The sequence below is a fragment of the Microtus ochrogaster genome, assembly GCF_000317375.1.
Source record: "Microtus ochrogaster isolate Prairie Vole_2 chromosome 14 unlocalized genomic scaffold, MicOch1.0 chr14_random_2, whole genome shotgun sequence".
NCBI classification, from domain to species: domain Eukaryota; kingdom Metazoa; phylum Chordata; class Mammalia; order Rodentia; family Cricetidae; genus Microtus; species Microtus ochrogaster.
In genome coordinates, this window is record NW_004949097.1 from 8,291,383 (window position 1) to 8,311,384 (window position 20,002).

The 20,002-nt window shown below is 36.2% G+C and overlaps 1 protein-coding gene across 2 annotated transcripts in view; it reads right to left on the bottom strand.

The window, feature by feature from the left end:
- The window catches only part of LOC101993566 (solute carrier organic anion transporter family member 1A5-like), a 70,519-nt gene that overhangs the window by 8,426 nt on the left and 42,091 nt on the right, over positions 1-20,002 (bottom strand). For both annotated transcript variants that reach the window (XM_005364560.2, XM_013352764.1), the window contains 5 exons: positions 17,683-17,904; positions 12,813-12,977; positions 8,823-9,024; positions 6,716-6,881; positions 1,323-1,495 (listed from right to left, as the gene is read on the bottom strand). In XM_005364560.2, the coding sequence (XP_005364617.1) occupies positions 1,323-1,495; positions 6,716-6,881; positions 8,823-9,024; positions 12,813-12,977; positions 17,683-17,904 (928 nt within the window). The remainder of the gene's footprint in view (positions 1-1,322; positions 1,496-6,715; positions 6,882-8,822; positions 9,025-12,812; positions 12,978-17,682; positions 17,905-20,002) is intronic.

Here is a 20,002-nt window from a genome sequence, read left to right on the forward strand (position 1 = left end):
GAGGAGAGGAGAGGAGAGGAGAGGAGAGGAGAAGAGAGAGAGGAGAGGAGAGGCACCATGAGAGAAGAGGAATGAGGTGATGGAAAAGTAATGGGAAAGGGATTTGGAAATGAGGAGGAGAAGGGGAGGGGATGAAAAGGGAATGTGGACAAGGAAACAGAAAAGTACATTTGCCCATAAGGGAAAATTGAGAACATTGGTCCATTCTATTGGAATAAAATATTTTGAATGGCACATAATTAAGATCTTTGCTTCTGAATTCCATTGAGACAAGAAAAGGGTTGAAAAGTCTCCTCATTGCTGGTGTCTGTTAAGTTTGCTAGACTAGAAAGAACATGTGGAAAAAGAAAATAACTTGAAACGTGACTCTGCAACTTTCTCGCATTATATTAGAGATTAGAGTATCTACTTTTATATTCTTATACCTTCTCATTAGAGAGTATCTACTACTGCATTCATATGCCTCTTGGTCAGATAATATTATTGAATTTAGATAAAGACAGATTGAGCTTAGGATGTCAAGGGAGTCTGGTCACTTTTACACATAAAGTTTCACATTTTGCCAGTCACTTAGCAGAGCATAGGAAATGACTGTACGCAAATACTATCTCCCTCCAAAACAAGATGTCCCTTAATTTAGACCTAAGACATAAAGGAAGAAAATACAAAAGGACCAGAAGAAAAAATTCGAACAAACTTTACATTATTCTTAAATGTAGCAATGCTATTTTTGTATTAAGAGTCTTGATAAAGATAACTCAGAACATTTGAGGTTCTGGGAACCATTATTCCAAGGGTCTTTCTTTGGAAAACAAATTTTAATAAATTACCAAAAAATCTATATGGCATTGGTAGGGTATTCTTTGTGTAAAGGTGCTTGCTACAAAGGCTAGATGACCTAACTTCAACAACCAGAACACAGAGACATATGTAAGAAAAGAAAAATATAAAAGGCCAATTTAGTGACATGCATCTGTAAACTCAGCATTCCTATAGTGAAATAGGTGAAAACAGAATTATTTAGGACTTGAAGGCCAGTTAGGCTAGAGTACTTAGCCAGCATGGCAGCAGAAATAAAAGAGACCCTGACTCTGAAGCAAGATAAATGGAGAGAGCTGATTCCCAACATTGTCTTTTGATCTTACCCTGCTCTCCATGGCACACAGGAGCCCACCAGCCAGTCACACACACACACACACACACACACACACACACACACACACACACTCACACACACAATCATACACACAATCATACACTCATGTATGCTCACACTGCTATGAGGAAGAGAGACAAAGATAAATGAACAAGTTTCTTATTACCTCAGAAGAACCATATACCCAGGTATGGCTGATAGCGAGTAGATGAAACTGCCGATTACTGATGTGATGAAAAAGTACTGCAGCTGTATAGTACAATCAGGACCTTTGTTACACAGCCCAAGGACTGCAGACGAGTTTCCTGAAAACTGAATGCAGCTGCAATTTTGAAACACCTGTAAAAAAAAAAAAAGCACAAAAGAAAGTCAAATGAAACAAACCAAAAACAATGTCCTATTTACAGAAGAAAACTATTGGGTATAAATGTTCAGTATTTGCTACACAGCCAATTAGAGAAAACTGGAAAGTGTTGAGGACAATGGTACGACTCAGAGGAGGAACACTGATCTATAAGAATGATAACACTGATCTATAAGAATGAGATGGGGCACGAATACCATTAAATAAACACTAAGTAAAACGGAGGTTCTTTTCCCCTTTATTAACATCTCTGTTTTGGCATTTGAAAATTTTATTTTAAAATATAAAGGGGGAGATTTTTTTTAAAGAATTGGTATTTTTTTCTAAATACATGAGGTAAATTTACAAAAATTCAATTATCCTAAATGCACATTTATTTGCTTTTTTTCTTTATTTTTCTTGTATGTGTGTGCGTGTGTGTGCATGCATTTATGTATGTGCATGCCTATGTATGTGTGTGTCTATGGGTGGACATGACTATCCATGGCATCAATATAGATGTCAGGGATAAGTTGTGGGAGTTAGTTCTCTTCTCTCATATGTGGCCCCAGGATGTAGCTCTGGTGGTATTGTTTGGTGACAAATATCTTTACCCACTGAACCAACTCTCTAACCTGCACACACTTTTTTACAAAAGTAAACAAATACTGTTTTGTTTTGGCCCGGTACTAAGTACAAAAACAAAATGTGTTTCAGAATGATAGTGAAATACTAACAAGTTACATGCTTACTAATGAAGTCCCCAAGAAAACAAGTTTATTTTAAGAATAAAGTTGATTCTTTTTTTGAATTATGTTTCTGGGAATGATTAAGAATCAAAATTTATATTTTATTTTGACTACCAACCAGCTCTGTAAGTATTATAAGATGTTTAAGTCAAGGAAAAATGCTTAAATCTTCATCTCCTGAGCTATAATGATGTGGACTGGGGAGATGGTAAAGTCTGTAAAGTCCTGCACAGGCTGGAGGACCTGAGTTCAGATCCCCAGCACACATGTCAAAGATGCATGTGTAGAGAAAGTGCTCACAACAGTGGTGCTCTAAAGGACAAAACAGGTGACTCTCTGGGGCCCACTTGCCAGGCAGCCTAACAGAATCAGCAAATTCAAGTCCAAGTGAATGGGACCTGAGATTCCACACCAGAGGTTGGAATCCTACACACACACACACACGCACACGCACACGCGCACACACACAAACACAGTGCAGGAGGTCCTTCTGTCTATCTGTTGCTTTTATTGTTTAATGAATAAAGAAAATGTCTTGGCCTGTTGATAGAGCAGAGTTTAATTGGGTAGGCAGGGAAAAATGGACTGAATGCTGAAAGAAAAAAGGCAGAGAGAGAGGCCATGGAGTTGCTGAGGAAGATAAATATGCTGAAAGTTTGCTGGTAGGCCACAACCTCGTGACAATATACAGATTAGCCAATAAGAACCTAGAGCCAATCGGCCAAGCAGTGTTTTAATTAATATAGTTTCTGTATGGTCATTTTGGTTCTGGGAGACCGGGATGAACAAGCAGCCTCACTCCTCCAACAGATTGGTGCCAACGTGGATAACTTCATGTTCTAAATAGGGGAACAGGCTGCTTTTCATCCTACCCAGCCATCTGGCTAGCTTTACCTGAAATAACTACATGGAAACTGTATTCATTTAAACACTGTCTGGCCCGTTATTTCTAGCCTCATATTGGCTAACTCTCACATCTTAATTAACCCATCTCTATTAATGTGTATCGCCACTTAACTGTGGCTTACCGTCATGAGTCTAACCAGCGTCCATCTTGGAGAGGAGAGCCATGGCATCTGCCGCACTGCCTCCTTCCTCCCAGCATGCTGTTCTGTCTACTCCACCCAACTAAGGGCTGGTGTATGAAAAGGCCAAGGCAGCTTCTTTATTTAACCAATGAAAGTAACACATAGATAGAAGATCCTCTTACACCAGCTTCACAAAAGAACAGAGTTAAGCATAGTTTGGCAGCAGCAATTTCTAGGGTGGGCTCCATTTGCTAGAAGGAAGAAGAGGCATGGCTCCTTTGAGAGAGAATTTCTTGATTCAGCAGTCGCAAAAGATAAAAAAGCCATGCCATTTTGAAATACAGTCTTTCTGGGACCTGCTGCATCATGACCTCTGGCGCTTTCAGGAGACCAAGCATTTGAATGCTGTTTGTGAGAATCATGCTACAGCTTGCTTAATGGCAATGTGTACAGGCTATTTGCATGGAAGTGGGGCAATGGGTGTGGCTGTTGGAAGCAGGGAGTAGTGCCCATGTTGGAATGGGTACAGCAAGCAGGAAATACTGTATATATCTTAGTAATGTCACAGATTAGATTCATAAGCACTTAGCATTTTAAGAAGCACTTCTGGTCAGAAAATACTTACAAATATGCAATAACGACAAATCCAGATAAGTCATAGTGTTGTATAAATGTATGTAGGCTTGAAAGAGAGAAGAAAAATAGTATAGTGATTTATAAAATAAAGTTAATGCTTTAAAAAAAGGGAGAAAAAAGCCAGGCGATGGTGGCACACGCCTTTAATCCCAGCACTCGGGAGGCAGAGACAGCCGGATCTCTGTGAGTTCGAGACCAGCCTGGTCTACAGAGCTAGTTCCAGGACAGGCTCCAAAGCCACAGAGAAACCCTGTCTTGAAAAACAAAAACAAAAAAAAAGGAGAAAAGTCTTTTAAAAGACAGAGTACAGATAGATGTAGATTAAAAGGAGTAAAAAATATAAGCCACAGAAAAATGGAAAATTCACAGAGAGTCTGGATTATGTATATTATTGTGTTTTCTTTGAAGTTTTTGACTGTGAAGGAGCTAAGTACAGAGAGACATTTCATTGTATGGGCAGCTAAGTTAAACCAACATAAAGGTATCTTGATTCCAAAAGTTGAGTCTAAGGATATGTTGTTTTGGAAAAGAGGTTCTTTTTTTGTTATCACAGAAGATGAGAACCTGTGGATTGCTTCCAGACAAATACGGCTTGATAGAGCATAAGCCTCTGAAAGGCTGCTGTGAACGCCCTCAAAAAATTAGTTCCCCCAACTGTTGACTGAGATAAACCTAGCACACAGGATACAGCGTCAAAGATCTGATTAAGAAGATCCCCGAACAGCTGTAAGCAGTATGGACAGAACTATGCTCATATTCCCAAATAATTTTTATAACTGTTTGTTTACATTTAAAGGGGGATATGCTATAGAGATGAATAATTTTCATTGGTATAGAGTTGGTTTATTGATACAAATTTAATGTCAATTTTGTTATATGTTTATGTATTTCTGATCTTGATTAAGGTATTTTATTTGTGTAGCTCATTTAAAAATATAGTGTATAATGAACACAAATAAATTACTAGTTATTCATCTCTTATAGTCAAACTTGTAGTCATGTAAGTTAGATTTTCTAGCTGAATAAAGATATATTTCAGTTAACTAGGTATTCCAATTTTTCAGAAACCTTCAGAAGGTAGCATTTAAAATGTATAATAACTTAATATTTTCATCTTAAGACACATCTGCTCCTGGAGGCACCATCTACTTCAAGAGGATGATGGGTATTGAAGAGGTTTCTATGGAGTTTGCTATCCATTTGGGCAAGAAACTGCTCCTGCCTGGACTGCTGAACTGGGCATGCAGGACCCACAGAGAAATGAATGCTGAACTTGCCTAAAGGTGAGAACATTTTCTGGGGTTCCCGCTACATGAAAAAAAAAATCTGGTAGACATTCTGTAAGACACATAAAAAAGTTATTGACAAACTGCCATCATATGTGGAACTGTCTTTGAAATTTCCTGAATCAATGATAAAGTCTGTTGGATACTATGGGCTAGTAGGCTGAAGATTGATGCCCCAATGGTACCAAAGAACTTTGGGTGACTGTGCAGGTTGCAAGATATCTCTGTTAATTCTTGAGTTTTGAAAGTTGATTGCAGTGCACTGCCTGTTTACTTAGGTAATATTATATTCTTTTGGAGTCTTTGAGGGAGTTAAAGAATAGATATAGTTTTCCTTAATTGTGGTAAAAGATAAATAAATAAATATATATATATATATATATATATATATAATGGAACTGTACTTTGTGCTTGATAACTGTTTTGTTTATGTAATTTTATTATGTTAAAGCCTTCCTTTTTGTTTAAACAGAAAGGGGGAAATGGTGTGGGAGATCCTTCTGTCTATGTGTTGCTTTTATTGGTTAATGAATAAAGAAACTGCCTTTGCCTGTAAATAGGACAAAACTTAGGTAGGCAGGGAAAACTGGACTGAATGCTGGGAGAAGGAAGAAGGAGAGAGAGACACCATTGAACTAGTGCCAGATAGAGATGTGCTGAAATTTTGCTGGTAGGCCATGACTTCATAGAAATGTACATATTAATAAATGTGTTAAATTGATCTAAGAGTTAGCCAATAAGAATCTAGAGCTAATGTGCCAAGCAGTGTTTTAATTGATATAGTTTCTGTGTCATTATTTTGGTTCTGGGTGGCCAGGACAACCAAACGACCTCACTCCTCCAACACACACACACACACACACACACACACACACACACAACTGCCTACATAAATAAATAAATAAATAAATAAATAAATAAATAAATAAATAAATAAATAAAATAGATTTGCAATATGAAAAAATAAGTTTTCTGCCTGTCTCAACTGTACAACTTGTTTGAGTCTGGTTTGACTTCATGAGTCTCTATCACATAAAAGGTCAGACTTTGTCCAAAGCATTTTAAAGTTTTAATTTTAGTGTTTATGTGTGTGCTTCTGTATCTCTGTGTATTAAAGCAGGTGCATGTGATCCATGAGGAAGGTCAGATTGAATGTCAGATTACCTGGAGCTGGATTGTGAGCTGTTCCTGTTGGTTCTAGGAACCAAACAAGTTTACTGAATGAGCAGCAAGTGTCTACCACCCATTATGAGGATTTTAACTCTAATAATTTGAAAAATGGTCTCAATTGCTTTTAAATTACAAAATAAGTTTCAGACTCTGTCAAGGCTTTACATAACGTCTGGAGCTGTAAGGTCAAATATGCATATACAAAGTACAGTCAGTTGTTCACAAAAATATTTATACTATATTAAGCATGAACTAATTTTCGCCTTCTAGAAGATGTAGGCTTAGATCATAGCACATATTAATACAGTGAACAAAACATCAGCCTCCAACACTGAAAAGATGTTTACCATGTTAATTCCTGTTCCAACAGATTTCTCACAGCCTGCAAGGCAGGCTGACATGTATGCTATTCCATTGTCTCCACACACTGGATCCCATGTTTTGGTTAAACAATTACACCTCATGTTGCAGTTCGCAAGAATCTTATTCTCCACATATAATGGCTGCTGAAATCTGAAATGATTTAAGATAATGTTACAGAGAGTGAAGAACCATCATGCTATTTATCTTCTTCTCTTATCTCAGCCTGTGTGCGTGCAAACATAGAAAATGAAACAGGTTGAATCAGTAAATTTTCAAAAAATGTTTTCAATAATACCAAAGTAAAATTATACATAGTAACTACATCTCCAATCATGATGACTTCACACAAGGTTTGAGTGAAAGGATTTAAACTCAGCCTTTAGAATCCCATGTTACCCTTTTTCAAACCCATTATAAAATTTGGGGCAGATGCTTTCTATTACAGAAGAGCAAGTCTGATTACTCAAACCACTGTTTTGGAGGGTTTAATAAAGCATCTATTTTATAAATGGAAATTGCTGATTTTTCTCAAGCTAGTCCTTTTTCATTTTTTCCCACTGTGCAAATGAATAACAGATTAAAATTTTCATTTTTAGCTGTAATAGTACAGGATTTTCTTAGATGGTAGATAATTAATGTTTATTTTTGAAGTAATTGAAAAACAGCTACGTAGGTGACTTGTGTGCCAATGAAATAGTCCAGAGATCACAAATTGATATTTGGGTGTTTTCTGTTTTTGTTCTGGAGGAGGAGATGAATTGTGTTTCTTTCCCTCCACCCCATTTCTCTCTCCTCCCATCCTGAGTGTCTCTCTCTCTCTCTCTCTCTCTCTCTCTCTCGTGTGTTTTTTTGTTTTTGTGTGTGTGTTTGTCATATGTATGTAAGCACATGTACAACAGCATGCATGTGAAGAGCAGAAGATTAACTTCTATCTTTGTAGATATAGAGTCCTCTGCTGCTCACTGATGCACATGCCAAACTAGCAGGCCTATGCACTTTCCCATGTCAAGCTGTACATGCATTCTGGGGATCTAAACTCAGTTCCTTCTGCCTGTTCGAGTTGTATCCCCATAACCTTAAAAGCAATCCTCATGTATATATTTTATTTCATTTTAACTGATTGGATGATTATATAACTCTACCCTAAACTTAGATTTACATTTGCCATGCTAATACTGAATATGACCTGGCAATCCTTAAAATACAAAGTCTAAGACTACAAAGTATATGAGATATAATTATAATGGTGATATAAATAAATATGTGCATGCATTGACTTACCATGTATTAAACTCAACTGTGCTAAATTTGTGCCCATTGTAGAAACCTATGAATGTTTCTTGGCCTGTATATTCGAGTTTTAAAACTATCTGTTGTTATATTAAACTTTTAAAGTGATCTGTAGTATAAAATACATGGATAATTTAGGCAACAAAGATCTAGTTTATTTTCTTCATTATACTTTAAAGCAGACTAGGATATCATTATGACAACCACTCATATATACACAGAATTATAAATTTACTCATTGCTACTCCATAGGCATCTCTAATAGGCTCACACTTGTATATTATTGATGGAAGGAAGAAAAATACAGGATAACTATGGATGATTGTCTTTATGTTGTAATAAAATGACCTGGTCATATACAGTACTTGAATAAAAATGGATTAAAATAGTGAAAATATTATGACCTAGGTGTGGGACAATTCTATATTCTATCAATTATATCTTAATTAAATGCCGATTGGCCAATAGCCAGGCAGGATGCATAGGTGGGACAAGGAGACAGGAAGTCAAGGCTGGGCAATGAGAATAGGTGTATTCTGGGAAGAAGGAAGCTCTCTCCAGTCCTGTCTCAACCACCGAAGAAGGAAGACTGAGCCATGTGGCTAACATAGATGAGAATAATTGGCTAAGATATGTTATAAGGGCTAATATGAAGCCTGAGCTAACTGGCCAATCAGTTTATAGCTTATGGAAACCTCTGCGTGGTTTTCTCTGGGACTAAATGGCTGGGGGACTGGGTGGGACAAAAACCCCAACAAGCAGGCTCTCAAGTTACATGACTTTACTTAGGAAATAACATACCGCTCATGCTCATAAGATGTAGTTAAGCCAGCAACTGGGAAATTATCACACGTCCACAGAAAGTTTAAGAAAAGTAAAAGCCACTCAGTCAGGGATAAGCAGAAAGCTACATATGCAGCTTTCTTGGCAGTAAACTTGAACTTTTTCATAACCAATCCACCAATTAAATATCCAATAATTACTGGAGGTAAGTTACAAATACCTATAAATTAAAATAGAATAGTATTTATAAAACACAACAGAAAATTAAATGTTATCAATTTTTAAAAACATCTTACTTAGAAAATTACTTAACTCAAATATACAGTATCATAACCCCTACTCATTCACATATTTCAAATGTCACATAATGTCACTTTAAAAAGAGAATCGGCATTTGCTTAATTATTTGAATCAAGTCATAAACACATTGTAACCCTTACATACACAGACACACAAACTCGCATATACACAATTAGGTATTTTAGGTACTTCTATCTGCTCCGTAATTGTGAAGGTCCCCACTGAACCCAAGCTTATTACATATAGAACATTCTGTGCAGTCCTTATGTTGCCCAGAAATCTTTCTTCCTGACTCTAATTCTACTGCTTAAAAAAAAAAATTAAAAGACAGTAATAAGCCTGAGCTTTTGACTGAGTATCATCAATATAAGTCTCAGTGAGTTTGTTTGAGAGCACAAAAATGTAGTCAGGAGCAACTTCTTGGTAACTGTCTTTTCTCCAGTGACTTCTGCTTGCTGGCAGTGAGCAGAGGTGTGACTCCTTTAGGAGACAGCTTCCTGGCACGGCAAAAAAGGGGCAGCTTCCTTGAGAGGCTCTGCTACTAAACTCTTAAGTGGTGTGTGTGAACGGTGGATGAGATGCTACTTGGTGGCTATGTACACCCAGAAAGTTCCTAGAGTTAGGGTGATAACATAGCTTCCAGAGCTGGTGATAAACATACATCAGCCATGAGACTAGGGTCTCAGGGAAGCAAGCAGGTGGAGTCAGCCACAAGAGCTGCCAGTGAAAGTCACTTAGCAGTTTAAAGGTTGACTTGTGTGGTCAGAAAAGGATAAAGATATACAATGAAGTGAGAATCAGATTGAAAAATAATGTCTAAATGTGCCATGGTGTTTAAAAATATATGTAAGCTTAAGAAAGAAAATAAACTGAGTATAGAAAGTCACAGAAAGAATAGTTTAAAGTTATAAAGTCTGTAAAAAGAGATGTATAATAATAAAAAAAGATTAAGCCATACAGAGATGGGGAATACACAGGGAGTCTGGATAAGGTATGTTATTATATTAATTTTGAATTTTTTTGAATTCTAATGAGCAAAAAACAGTTGCTAGGGGCATGGAATTGTGAACAGGACTGCAAATTTTAAATTTCAGGCTATCTTAAATTTAAAAACGAAATAAAAATATACTTGTTAAAAAATCAAAAATGTTTTAGAGAAGAGTATTTTCTTTTGTTTCCACAGGAAAGAAGAATCTGTGCATTCCTTCAGGAATAATATTTATCAGGTTTGATCATGGGAGACCTCATGAATATCGCATATGATATATATATATATATATATATATATATATATATATATATATATTTACTGCTTATCTTCCTAGCACTTGGTCATTATCTCAAATTTTCTCAAGCACCTAAGAGATGCCTTCACCAACAGATAACAAAAAGCAATTTGGAGAATATGATGCCCATGTTCCCAAGAGGTGTAGGGGAGGCATTTTGTTATTTGGTGGCCTATGGATATTTGCTATCAATTAGGGTAATATACCATATTGATGTAAATTTAAGTAAAGTTTGTGTTATGGCACATATGTTTCCACTGTTGTTTAAGTTGTTATAAGTTTGCAGTTCATTTAAAAATAAAAGCTAAAGTTCTAGTTTTTTAAAGTTATTATAAAATATTTAGTGTAATCATCAAAATACAAGTTGTAGTTAGTCATTTACAACAATCATACCTGTAGATATGTTAGGTATGTTTTCAAGATCATGTAGTGATATATTTTAGATAGATAAATGATTTTCAAGCACTTCAAAGATCTACAGAATATGACATATGAAATGTTTTGATATCATAAGGTTTTCCATGACAATGAAACACATCTTCTCCTGGTAGCATCAATTTACTTCAGAGAAGGTAATGGGCATCAATTCAACTCTGTAGGCATTTGCTTTTTTGTAGCAAGATTAGTGATTTTGACAAGAAAATACTTTTGCCTTGACTGCTTGACTGCATGCTCTATAAAATGGACATGCTAGACCCATAGGAAAAAGATTGCTGAACTTGGCCAAAACACAGCAGGACAGTCTTTTAAGATTCCTGCTTCATAGAAATGACTGCTAGACAGACATTCTGCAGGACACATAGGAAAACATCTGTTGAACTTTTCCAATACAAGGTATGATAGTCCTTTGGGATTCCTCCTTCAATAAAGAATCTGTCAGACATTCTGCAGGACACAAAGGAAAACAAGTGATGAACTTTGCTAATACAAGACAGGAAGGTCCTTCAAATTTCCTGCATCACAGAAAAGTCTGCCAGATACTCTAAGATGGTGGACTGAAGATGGATGCCCCAATGTTACAGAGAAATTTGACTGACTGTCCAGGTAGCAAGATGTCCTGTCATTAAGTAACATATCATCCTTCTGGGGCCTTTGATGAAGTTGTAGATTAGATAGTCTTAATTATAACTTTCCTCAGTTACAATGAATAAATTAAGTGTAAAATTTTAGAAGCACCAAGACAAAATAGATGAGAGAATATTTTATCTAATTTTGCCAAATACAAATTGACTAGACATTGTACCTGTAATTCTTTTTTTTCAAAATATTTATTTATTTATTTATTATGTATACAATATTCTGTCTGTGTGTATGCCTGCAGGCCAGAAGAGAGCACTAGACCCCATTACAGATGGTTGTGAGCCACCATGTGGATGCTGCAAATTGAACTCAGGACCTTTGGAAGAGCAGGCAATGCTCTTAACCTCTGAGCCATCTCTCCAGCCCTACCTGCTATTCTTAATAACTGCCTTTGTTGTTTATAATCTTACTATGTTACAGTTAAACCTTCCATTTTAATTAGACAAAAAGTGAGAAATGCTGTGGAATAATCTTTTTGTACACTGTAAATGTGTATTACTCTCATTGATTTAATAAAGAAGTTGACTGATTAATAGCTGAACAGGATAGAGATAGGTGGGAGAGTGAAACTAAGAATGAGGAAAAGAAGACGGGTGGAGTCAGAGGGGTCACCAGAAGAAGCTGAGGGAGCAGGAGACAAATGGCTATGCTAGTTAAGATGCCACCGTGTGGCAGAATGTAATAATGATTATGCATTAATTTAAAATGTTTGAGCTGGTTAGCAATAAACCTGAGCTTTTGACTGAGGATTTGTAATTAATATAAGCCTTGGTGTGTTTATTTGGGAGTTTCTGGAAGGACTTAAACTTCCATCTATATAAATGAAACCAGAAAAAAATCTAAAGTTACACAGGATCCCTAGGTTTACTGTACTAACAAGAAAAGCAGATGTGACTTCACAGACTCCACAAACCACCAGAGGACCTAGTGAGTTAATTAGGAGTAATGTGGAAGCCAAGATTTGAAACTCAGAAGTAAAATTGTGGAATAATATATAGAATCCCAGTTAGTTAAATCTATATTCCTCTTTGAATTAATACATTGCCTATTTGAAAATTGACTAATATAAACATCCCTAAAGATTTCCATAGTGATGATGATTTCATTATGATTAAAGAGAGAACAGAGAGGATATTTCTGGCCTCTTCCTTTCTTTGTCAATTTTTGATTTATTTTTTTGGAGACTAGAAAGAAGAAATTTACAAATATGCTAACAGACATCAATTTTCTTGTAGTTCCTGAGTCACATTATCATATTGTGGTGCATTTCTTTGGAGACACTTTTTTATCATGTCCTTGAGGAAAGGAAAAGTGCTACTAAAGAAATAATAAAATTGCATACCTATGAGAAAGACTATCTCTGCAGTTGATTTTCCATATTGCTGTTCCAGGTATTTAGGAAGGAAGACAAATGTTGTGGTAAAAGAATTGATCTGAAGCACACTTACAAGGAGATAAAGCACATAAATCGGATTGCAGAAGAGGCTCTTCATGAATGGCAAGAAATCTGAAACAAGAGAGTATCAATACCATCAAGATAACCCAGTCTTGCATTTTGTGTCTGCTAAACTGAAATCTCACAGACTCTGTAGTGTTACACAAAAGCATTTAAGTAAATTTTACCCCTCTGGGCTAAAGTTTTATGTCATCATTTAAGGAGTTTTTGAAAGATAGTAACAAAACTGACTTCATTAGAATCAGAACCCAATTGTGCCGTAAAGCCAAACTATAAGGAGATAAAATCATATCTATGGCCACACCTTTTATTTTTTCCTCTTTTCTTTCTATTAATATCCTGCATTCACTTGAGAGTGACTAGTCTGCTCTCTGGAATGTTCAAGGGACAATCTTTGATGAAGTTTGAGCTCAGATACTGATGTTAACACACCATTGTGGAAGAACAGAGAAGCAAAAAATTTAGGAAGACTCCAGGAATATTTCTGTGACTTAGCCAACCTCAGAATCCCTGCAGCACTTCCAAACAGAAAATTTATTAGTGGAATTAGTGATATTTTTTAAATTCTCAACACAAGGGTCTAACTGCAAGGGATGCTAACTCACTTGGTGTAGACCTTCCAACTAACTTAACTAGGACCTTTTCCTGTTTAACAGTCTGTGACTCATGTTTGCAGCCTGTTTCTGGTAAATAGATGGAATCTTACATAGATAATTTCACTGAACTCCACACTTAATAATCTCTTTTCTTATCTTCATGTTTTCTGACTGCATTTTCTAATTTTATACTATCCTTAATAATTTGTCTAAAGTTTTTAGAGAGCAGAATATCAAAACATAATTAGAACAATAGGTAGAGCAAATAGTGGGAAAAAAAATCATCCTTAAGAATGTGAGGGCTGCAACCAGAATTCCCAGAAGCTTTTGAACTCACCCATGTTTGTGGACATCCCTGTTCTCCTAATTGAGTCTCCATATTTCACATTGACTTTTCTAGGTGTATTATACTATGCTAAGTTGTTTCCTAGTTTTGAATATTGGGTTGACCTAGCAGATCACACAATCACACATAACAATCAGTATTATCCCTTTTAGGAGAATCATTAATATGACCTCAAAATTTGCTCCCGGTGTGATTGTCTGCCAAGTTATGGTTAACTGTGTATAAGGTAGATGTGTGTTATTCAATACATTATGGTTTAAAAGTTATGAGTGATGGGAAAATAGATACATCATTGATAAAGATTTCCTCACAGTACTCGACTAGAATAGCACAGAAACCCAAGAAGATAATGTGATTTTCTGCTCATTTTACAAGTAAATAAATAGTGCCTTCCTATCTTCCAATTATAAACTTTCAAAATTTCAGAAATCAAGCCCTGTTCCACACGCAATTGTGAAGTTATTGCTAAGGTTTAATAATAAGTAGTCTTTAGTCTGTAGACCCTAGGGCCCAAGGCAAAATCCTGGACCCCTTCCCGACCTGACTCAGTCATCACTCCTGCAGGTAGGCTTCTTCAGAAACCCTCATCAAACCCAGTTATCTTTAAGTTCCACTCTGGTCCCAAACCCACCCAACAACCATGACCTCAGTGACTACCTGAGATACAGACATGTTCTGTACAAAGCAGATCAAGAGCAGCTCCCTGACACAGAAAGCAACTGCAACAATCAGTCCAAGACAGGATTCTAGAGTCACAGACACCACATACAAGGATTGGACAAAGATGCAAAGATACTTCCTGAATCAATTACAGGAATAGATGGATAGGCACCAATGCACACAAATATTAACCTGAAAAGTAACAAAAATCAACAATCACTGTTCATTAATTAATATCTCTTAATATCAATGGACTCAACTCACCCATAAAAGGACAGAGGCTAACAGAATGAATACAAATCAGGACCCATCCTTCTGTTGCATACAAGAAACATACCTCAACAACAGACATTGCCTTAGAGTAAAGGGTTGGGAAAAGAATTTCCAATGGAATAGATTTAAGAAACAAGCTTGTGTAGCTATCTTAATATTTAAAAAAATAGACTTGAAACTAAAAGCAATCAAAAGAGATGGAGAAGGATACTACATACTCATCCCAGGAAATCCATCAAGATTAAGTCTCAATTATGAATATCAATGCCCCAATTACAAGGGCACCCACATATGTAAAAAATCTTTACTAAAGCTTAAATTGCACATCAAACCCCACACACTAATAGTAGAGGACTTCACCACTCCACTCTCACCAATGGACATGTCTGTCAGATGGAAACTTAACAGATAATAAGAGAACTAATAGATGTCATTATTCAAATGGACTTAACAGACATCTACAGCACATTTAAACCAAACACACACACACACACACACACACACACACACAAAATGCTTTCTTTTCAACACCTCAAGGAACCTTCTCTAAAATTGACCACATAGTCAGTAACAAAGCAAACATCAACAGATACAAAATAATTGGAATAACCTCCTATATCTTATCAGATCTCCATGGCTTAAAGTCAGAATTCAACAGCAACATTAATTTCAGAAAGCCTACAGATTCATTGAAATTGAACAATGCTTAACTAAATCAATCCTAGGTAAAGGAAGAAATAAAGAAAGAAATTAAAGACTTCCTAGAATTCAACAAAAATGAATGCACAACATACCCAAACCCATGGGATGCTATGAAAGCAGTGCTAAGAGGAAAGTTCATTGCACTCAGTGTTACATAAAGAAAGAGAAGGAATCTCATACTAGTGACTTAACACCACACCTGATTGCTAAGTAACAAAAAGAAGCAGTCTCACCCAGGAGGAGTAAAATTTTGTTAAAAATAATAAAATTGAGGGCTGAAATCAATAAAATAGAAACAAATGAAACAATACAAAAAATCAATGAAACAAAGAACTGGTTCAAAAAAATCAACAAAAGAGAAAAACCTTTAGCCAAATGAACCAAAAGGCAGAGAAAGAATATCAAAATTTTAAAAATCAGAAATAAGAAGGGGATATAACAACAGACACTGAGGAAATCCAGAAAATCATTAGGTCATAGTTTGAAAACCTATATTCAACAAAACTGGAAACAATAAAAAAGAAATGGAATATTTTCTGGATAGGTACCACAAATCAAGGACACATAAACAATTTAAATAGACCTATATCCCCTAAAGAAATAGAAGCTCTCATCAAAAGTCTCTCCCCATCCCCACTCCCAAAAAGCCAAGGGCTGGTTGGTTTCAATGTAGAATTCTGTCATAATTTCAAAAAAGAGTTAATACTTATACTCCTCAAATTGATCCACACAATAAAAACAAAAGGAACATTACCAGACACTTTTATACAAGGCTACAGTTACCCTGATACCCAAGCCACACTCAATAAGAAAGAGAATTATATACCAATCTCTCTCATGAACATTGATGCAAAAATTCTCAAGAAAATACTGGCAAACTGAACCCTAAAACACATCAAGAAATCATGATCAAGGTGGCTTCATCCCAGAGAGGCAAGGACGGTTCGACATACAAAAATCTGTCTATGTAATCCACCACATAAATAAATTGAAAGATAAAAATGATCATCTAATTAGATACTGAAAAAATCTTTGACAAAATCCAACACCCCTTCATGATAAAGGCCTTGAAGAAAGCAGTGATGCAAGGAACTTACCTAACATAATAAAAGCAATATACAGCAAGTCGACAGCCAACATCAAATTGAATGGAAAGAAATTCAAAGTGATTACACTAAAATCAGGAATAAGACAAGGCTGTCCACTCTCTCCTTATCTATTCAATATACTACTTGAAGTTTTAACTAGAGCAATTAGACAACAAAAAGAGATCAAGGAAATGCAAGGATGAAGGGTCTTGTTTCTAACTCAAAATGATCACCTTTGTTGATTCTGCATAAGGAGCCTTACTCTTTCTGAGGGGTGAATGGGGGTTGAGTAGAAAAAAGGTCATGGATGTAAGAGGAGAGGAGGGATTGAGAACTGGGACTGGTATGTAAAATAAGAAAGACTGATTCATACACACATACATACATACATACATACATACACACACACACACATACATACATACATACACACATACATACACACATACATACATACACACACATACATACATACATACATACATACATACATACATACATACATAAAGGGATGGCAGTCTTGACCACTCAGCTTCTCACAGATGCACCACTGGTCTGCACCAGAGGTTAATAACATTCCTGCTTGTTTTACAGCAGTCTGATCCTTGGGGGAACAGTTCTCCTGTAAACTATCACACACCTTCAAATACTGAAGATCATGCCACCTCTCAGGTTTTCTCCTCCAATATTAATTTCAATCATGCTCACAGCTAAACTGACATTTTTCTTATCAATCTACACTGTTACCTTAGTACAGACAGTTCTCTCTCATTATCTTTACCTTGAATTTCTGGTTGCTTTTTTTTTAACTTGGAAGAATATTTTCTATAAAATACACTTTTTAAAACAGGTGGGAAAATATATTTTCTCATTGGGTGTCCAGATTGATGAATTTTCCATAAAGTCTAATCTAAGATGTGCTGTTTACAAATTATGTGAGTTGTTTCCAAGCTGTAACTTTGGAAGAAGTTTAACACATCTGAGTAAGGACCCTTAGTGACAAAGCATCTCAACTCAGCACAGCAGACACATGCCCCACTACCTGCAGACCCATCTAAACCAAATACAGGGGTTAAGTTTTTCCTATTTGCCTTTAGTGATTGCACGTTTTTCCTTTTTGGCTTGTCCTTGGTGTTTCTCTTCTCTGTCACTTGTAGTCACATCTGCATTATCCTCTAATCCTTCCTTTGCGAGTGTGTTGGGAAGAAAGAAAAAGGGAATGCTGGTCAGGACATTCACTCCTGCACAGATCAAAAAGCCGACCCACCAAGCACCGACCCAGCGCGTATCAGTGGGAGTTATGGTCAGGTCATCTGTGGAGAAATACAGATATTTTGTTAGCTTGATTCATTCTTTCTGGTATAAACTGCAGAAAATTGTTAAGAATCATAATCTTATCTAAATACAACATTTGTGCATTCTTTGTAAATTATTCACATTTGTTCTTGTTGAGCTTATTTACTGTGGTCCCTGGGGCCTCTACTCCTAAATGCTATGATTACAGATATCTTCCACCCCCTTGGGCAAATTCAGACGTGTAGAAAAACTATCTGAGGGAGCTGGAGAGATGGCTCAGAGGTTATGACTACTGGCTGCTCTTCCAGAGGTCCTGAGTTCAATTCCCAGCAACCACATGGTGGCTCACAGCCATCTATGATATCTGGTGCCCTCTTCTGGCGGGGAGGTATACGTGCAGGCAGAACATTGTATACATAATAAATAAATAATTTTTTTTTAAAAAAAAAGAAAAACTATCTGAGTTTGATCAATTGGGTGGAGATAAAATTATCTAAGAAAGAAAGGTTCTGGATTTCTATAAAGTGTAGTTAAAACTTCATTTCAAAATGGCATAAAAATGATTTGAGACATTTAAGGAACCAGTTTTAACCTGACATGTTCATCTCTCAAAGTATCACATTGAGTTAGAAAGAGGAGTGGAAAGACAGTTTAGTGACTAAGAATTATTGCTGCTCTTGCAGAGGCTCTGGGTTCTATTCCCAGCACACTCATAGAAACGTACTATTGCCTGTAATTATGATTTTACATCTGAAACTCTCTTCCAAACTCAGTAAGTACCCATACACATAGCGCACAGATATACACATGTACAAAAATTAAGGTAACAAACATCACATGATACCCAATTACTTTTGTTGTGTGTATTCATTAAGAAAATTAACCAGTTTCATCTAGACACATGCGTTGATATATTGCCAGAGGCCATGTCATAACTGCAGCAGACAGAAATGAATCTTATGTAATATAACCCAGAGTATGACAAAGCTACCTGGGTACATACTAGAGAGGCAGAGCCCCTGGAGAATTGTTTCCAGAATGCCAATTATTTTTTTTTTACATCCTTATGTTTGCTGCTGCCATGCTTCTGCTGTATTGGCATAGTATAATTTGTATGATGGGACCTCACTGAAACTAGTATACTGTGGTTGTTTCTTGAAAAAAATCCCAGTCCTCACTGGACAATTTCTTTGTAGATAATAATAAAGATGATTTTCATATGAGTAATGATGCTAAGTTCAATCAATGATTTAATTGGACTTTATGAGTTAGCATAAAAGCTGCAGGTATTTATGGCTATTAGTAAAGATGATTAGGGACATGATTTAATTTACTCTGCCAGCTGCTCAATAAAACCTACAAAAAGGGCAAAAACATTCTAGAAGCTACCTTGCTTTTTGTTAGATAAGAGATTTTCAGAAGACGGAAAATAAAATCAGGAAAGCTTCATGAATTATAGACCCATGAATTCTTCCTATGTAAAAACAGATGGATAAAGAAAATAATTATGTTCCTGCACCCAAGGTTAGGCCTGCATTTCTTGGTAATATAAGTTACAGAATTAATCACAGGCCCTATATGAAACTTAAAAAAACAAAGCTGTAAAAAAAATTATTGACCCTATTCTGAGTAAAAAAAAAAAAATAGATAGTTTAGCTGACATCTCATTTAAAGTTTCTCCAGAGTAGAATTAGATATGGAAGTTTACTACACTGAAACTGCACACAGGGCCTGACAGTACAAAAGGAACTAGCTGAAATATGCTTAACTTGCTTAAATGTTTGTTATTCCATAATAAAAATGCCATTGCTTTGGGGTGAAGATGTTCTGGTGGGAAAATTAATACAAAGAAAATTGTTTAGTTGTGGACTTCTAAGGAAAACAACTAACTCATGACCTTAATGTAATTTCTTCTTGTGTAAATATTTTAATTTATTTTTTAAAAATATGTATCCCAATCAGATAGGGGAGCAGGGAAGCACATATCTTAATTAAGGGAGCCATCGTAGGGTTGGGTAGAGACTTGGACCTAGAGGGGCTCCCAGGTGCCTAAGGAGAGGTCCCCAGTTAGTTCCTGGGGCAGCTGAAGATAGGGAACCTGAAATGATCCTATCC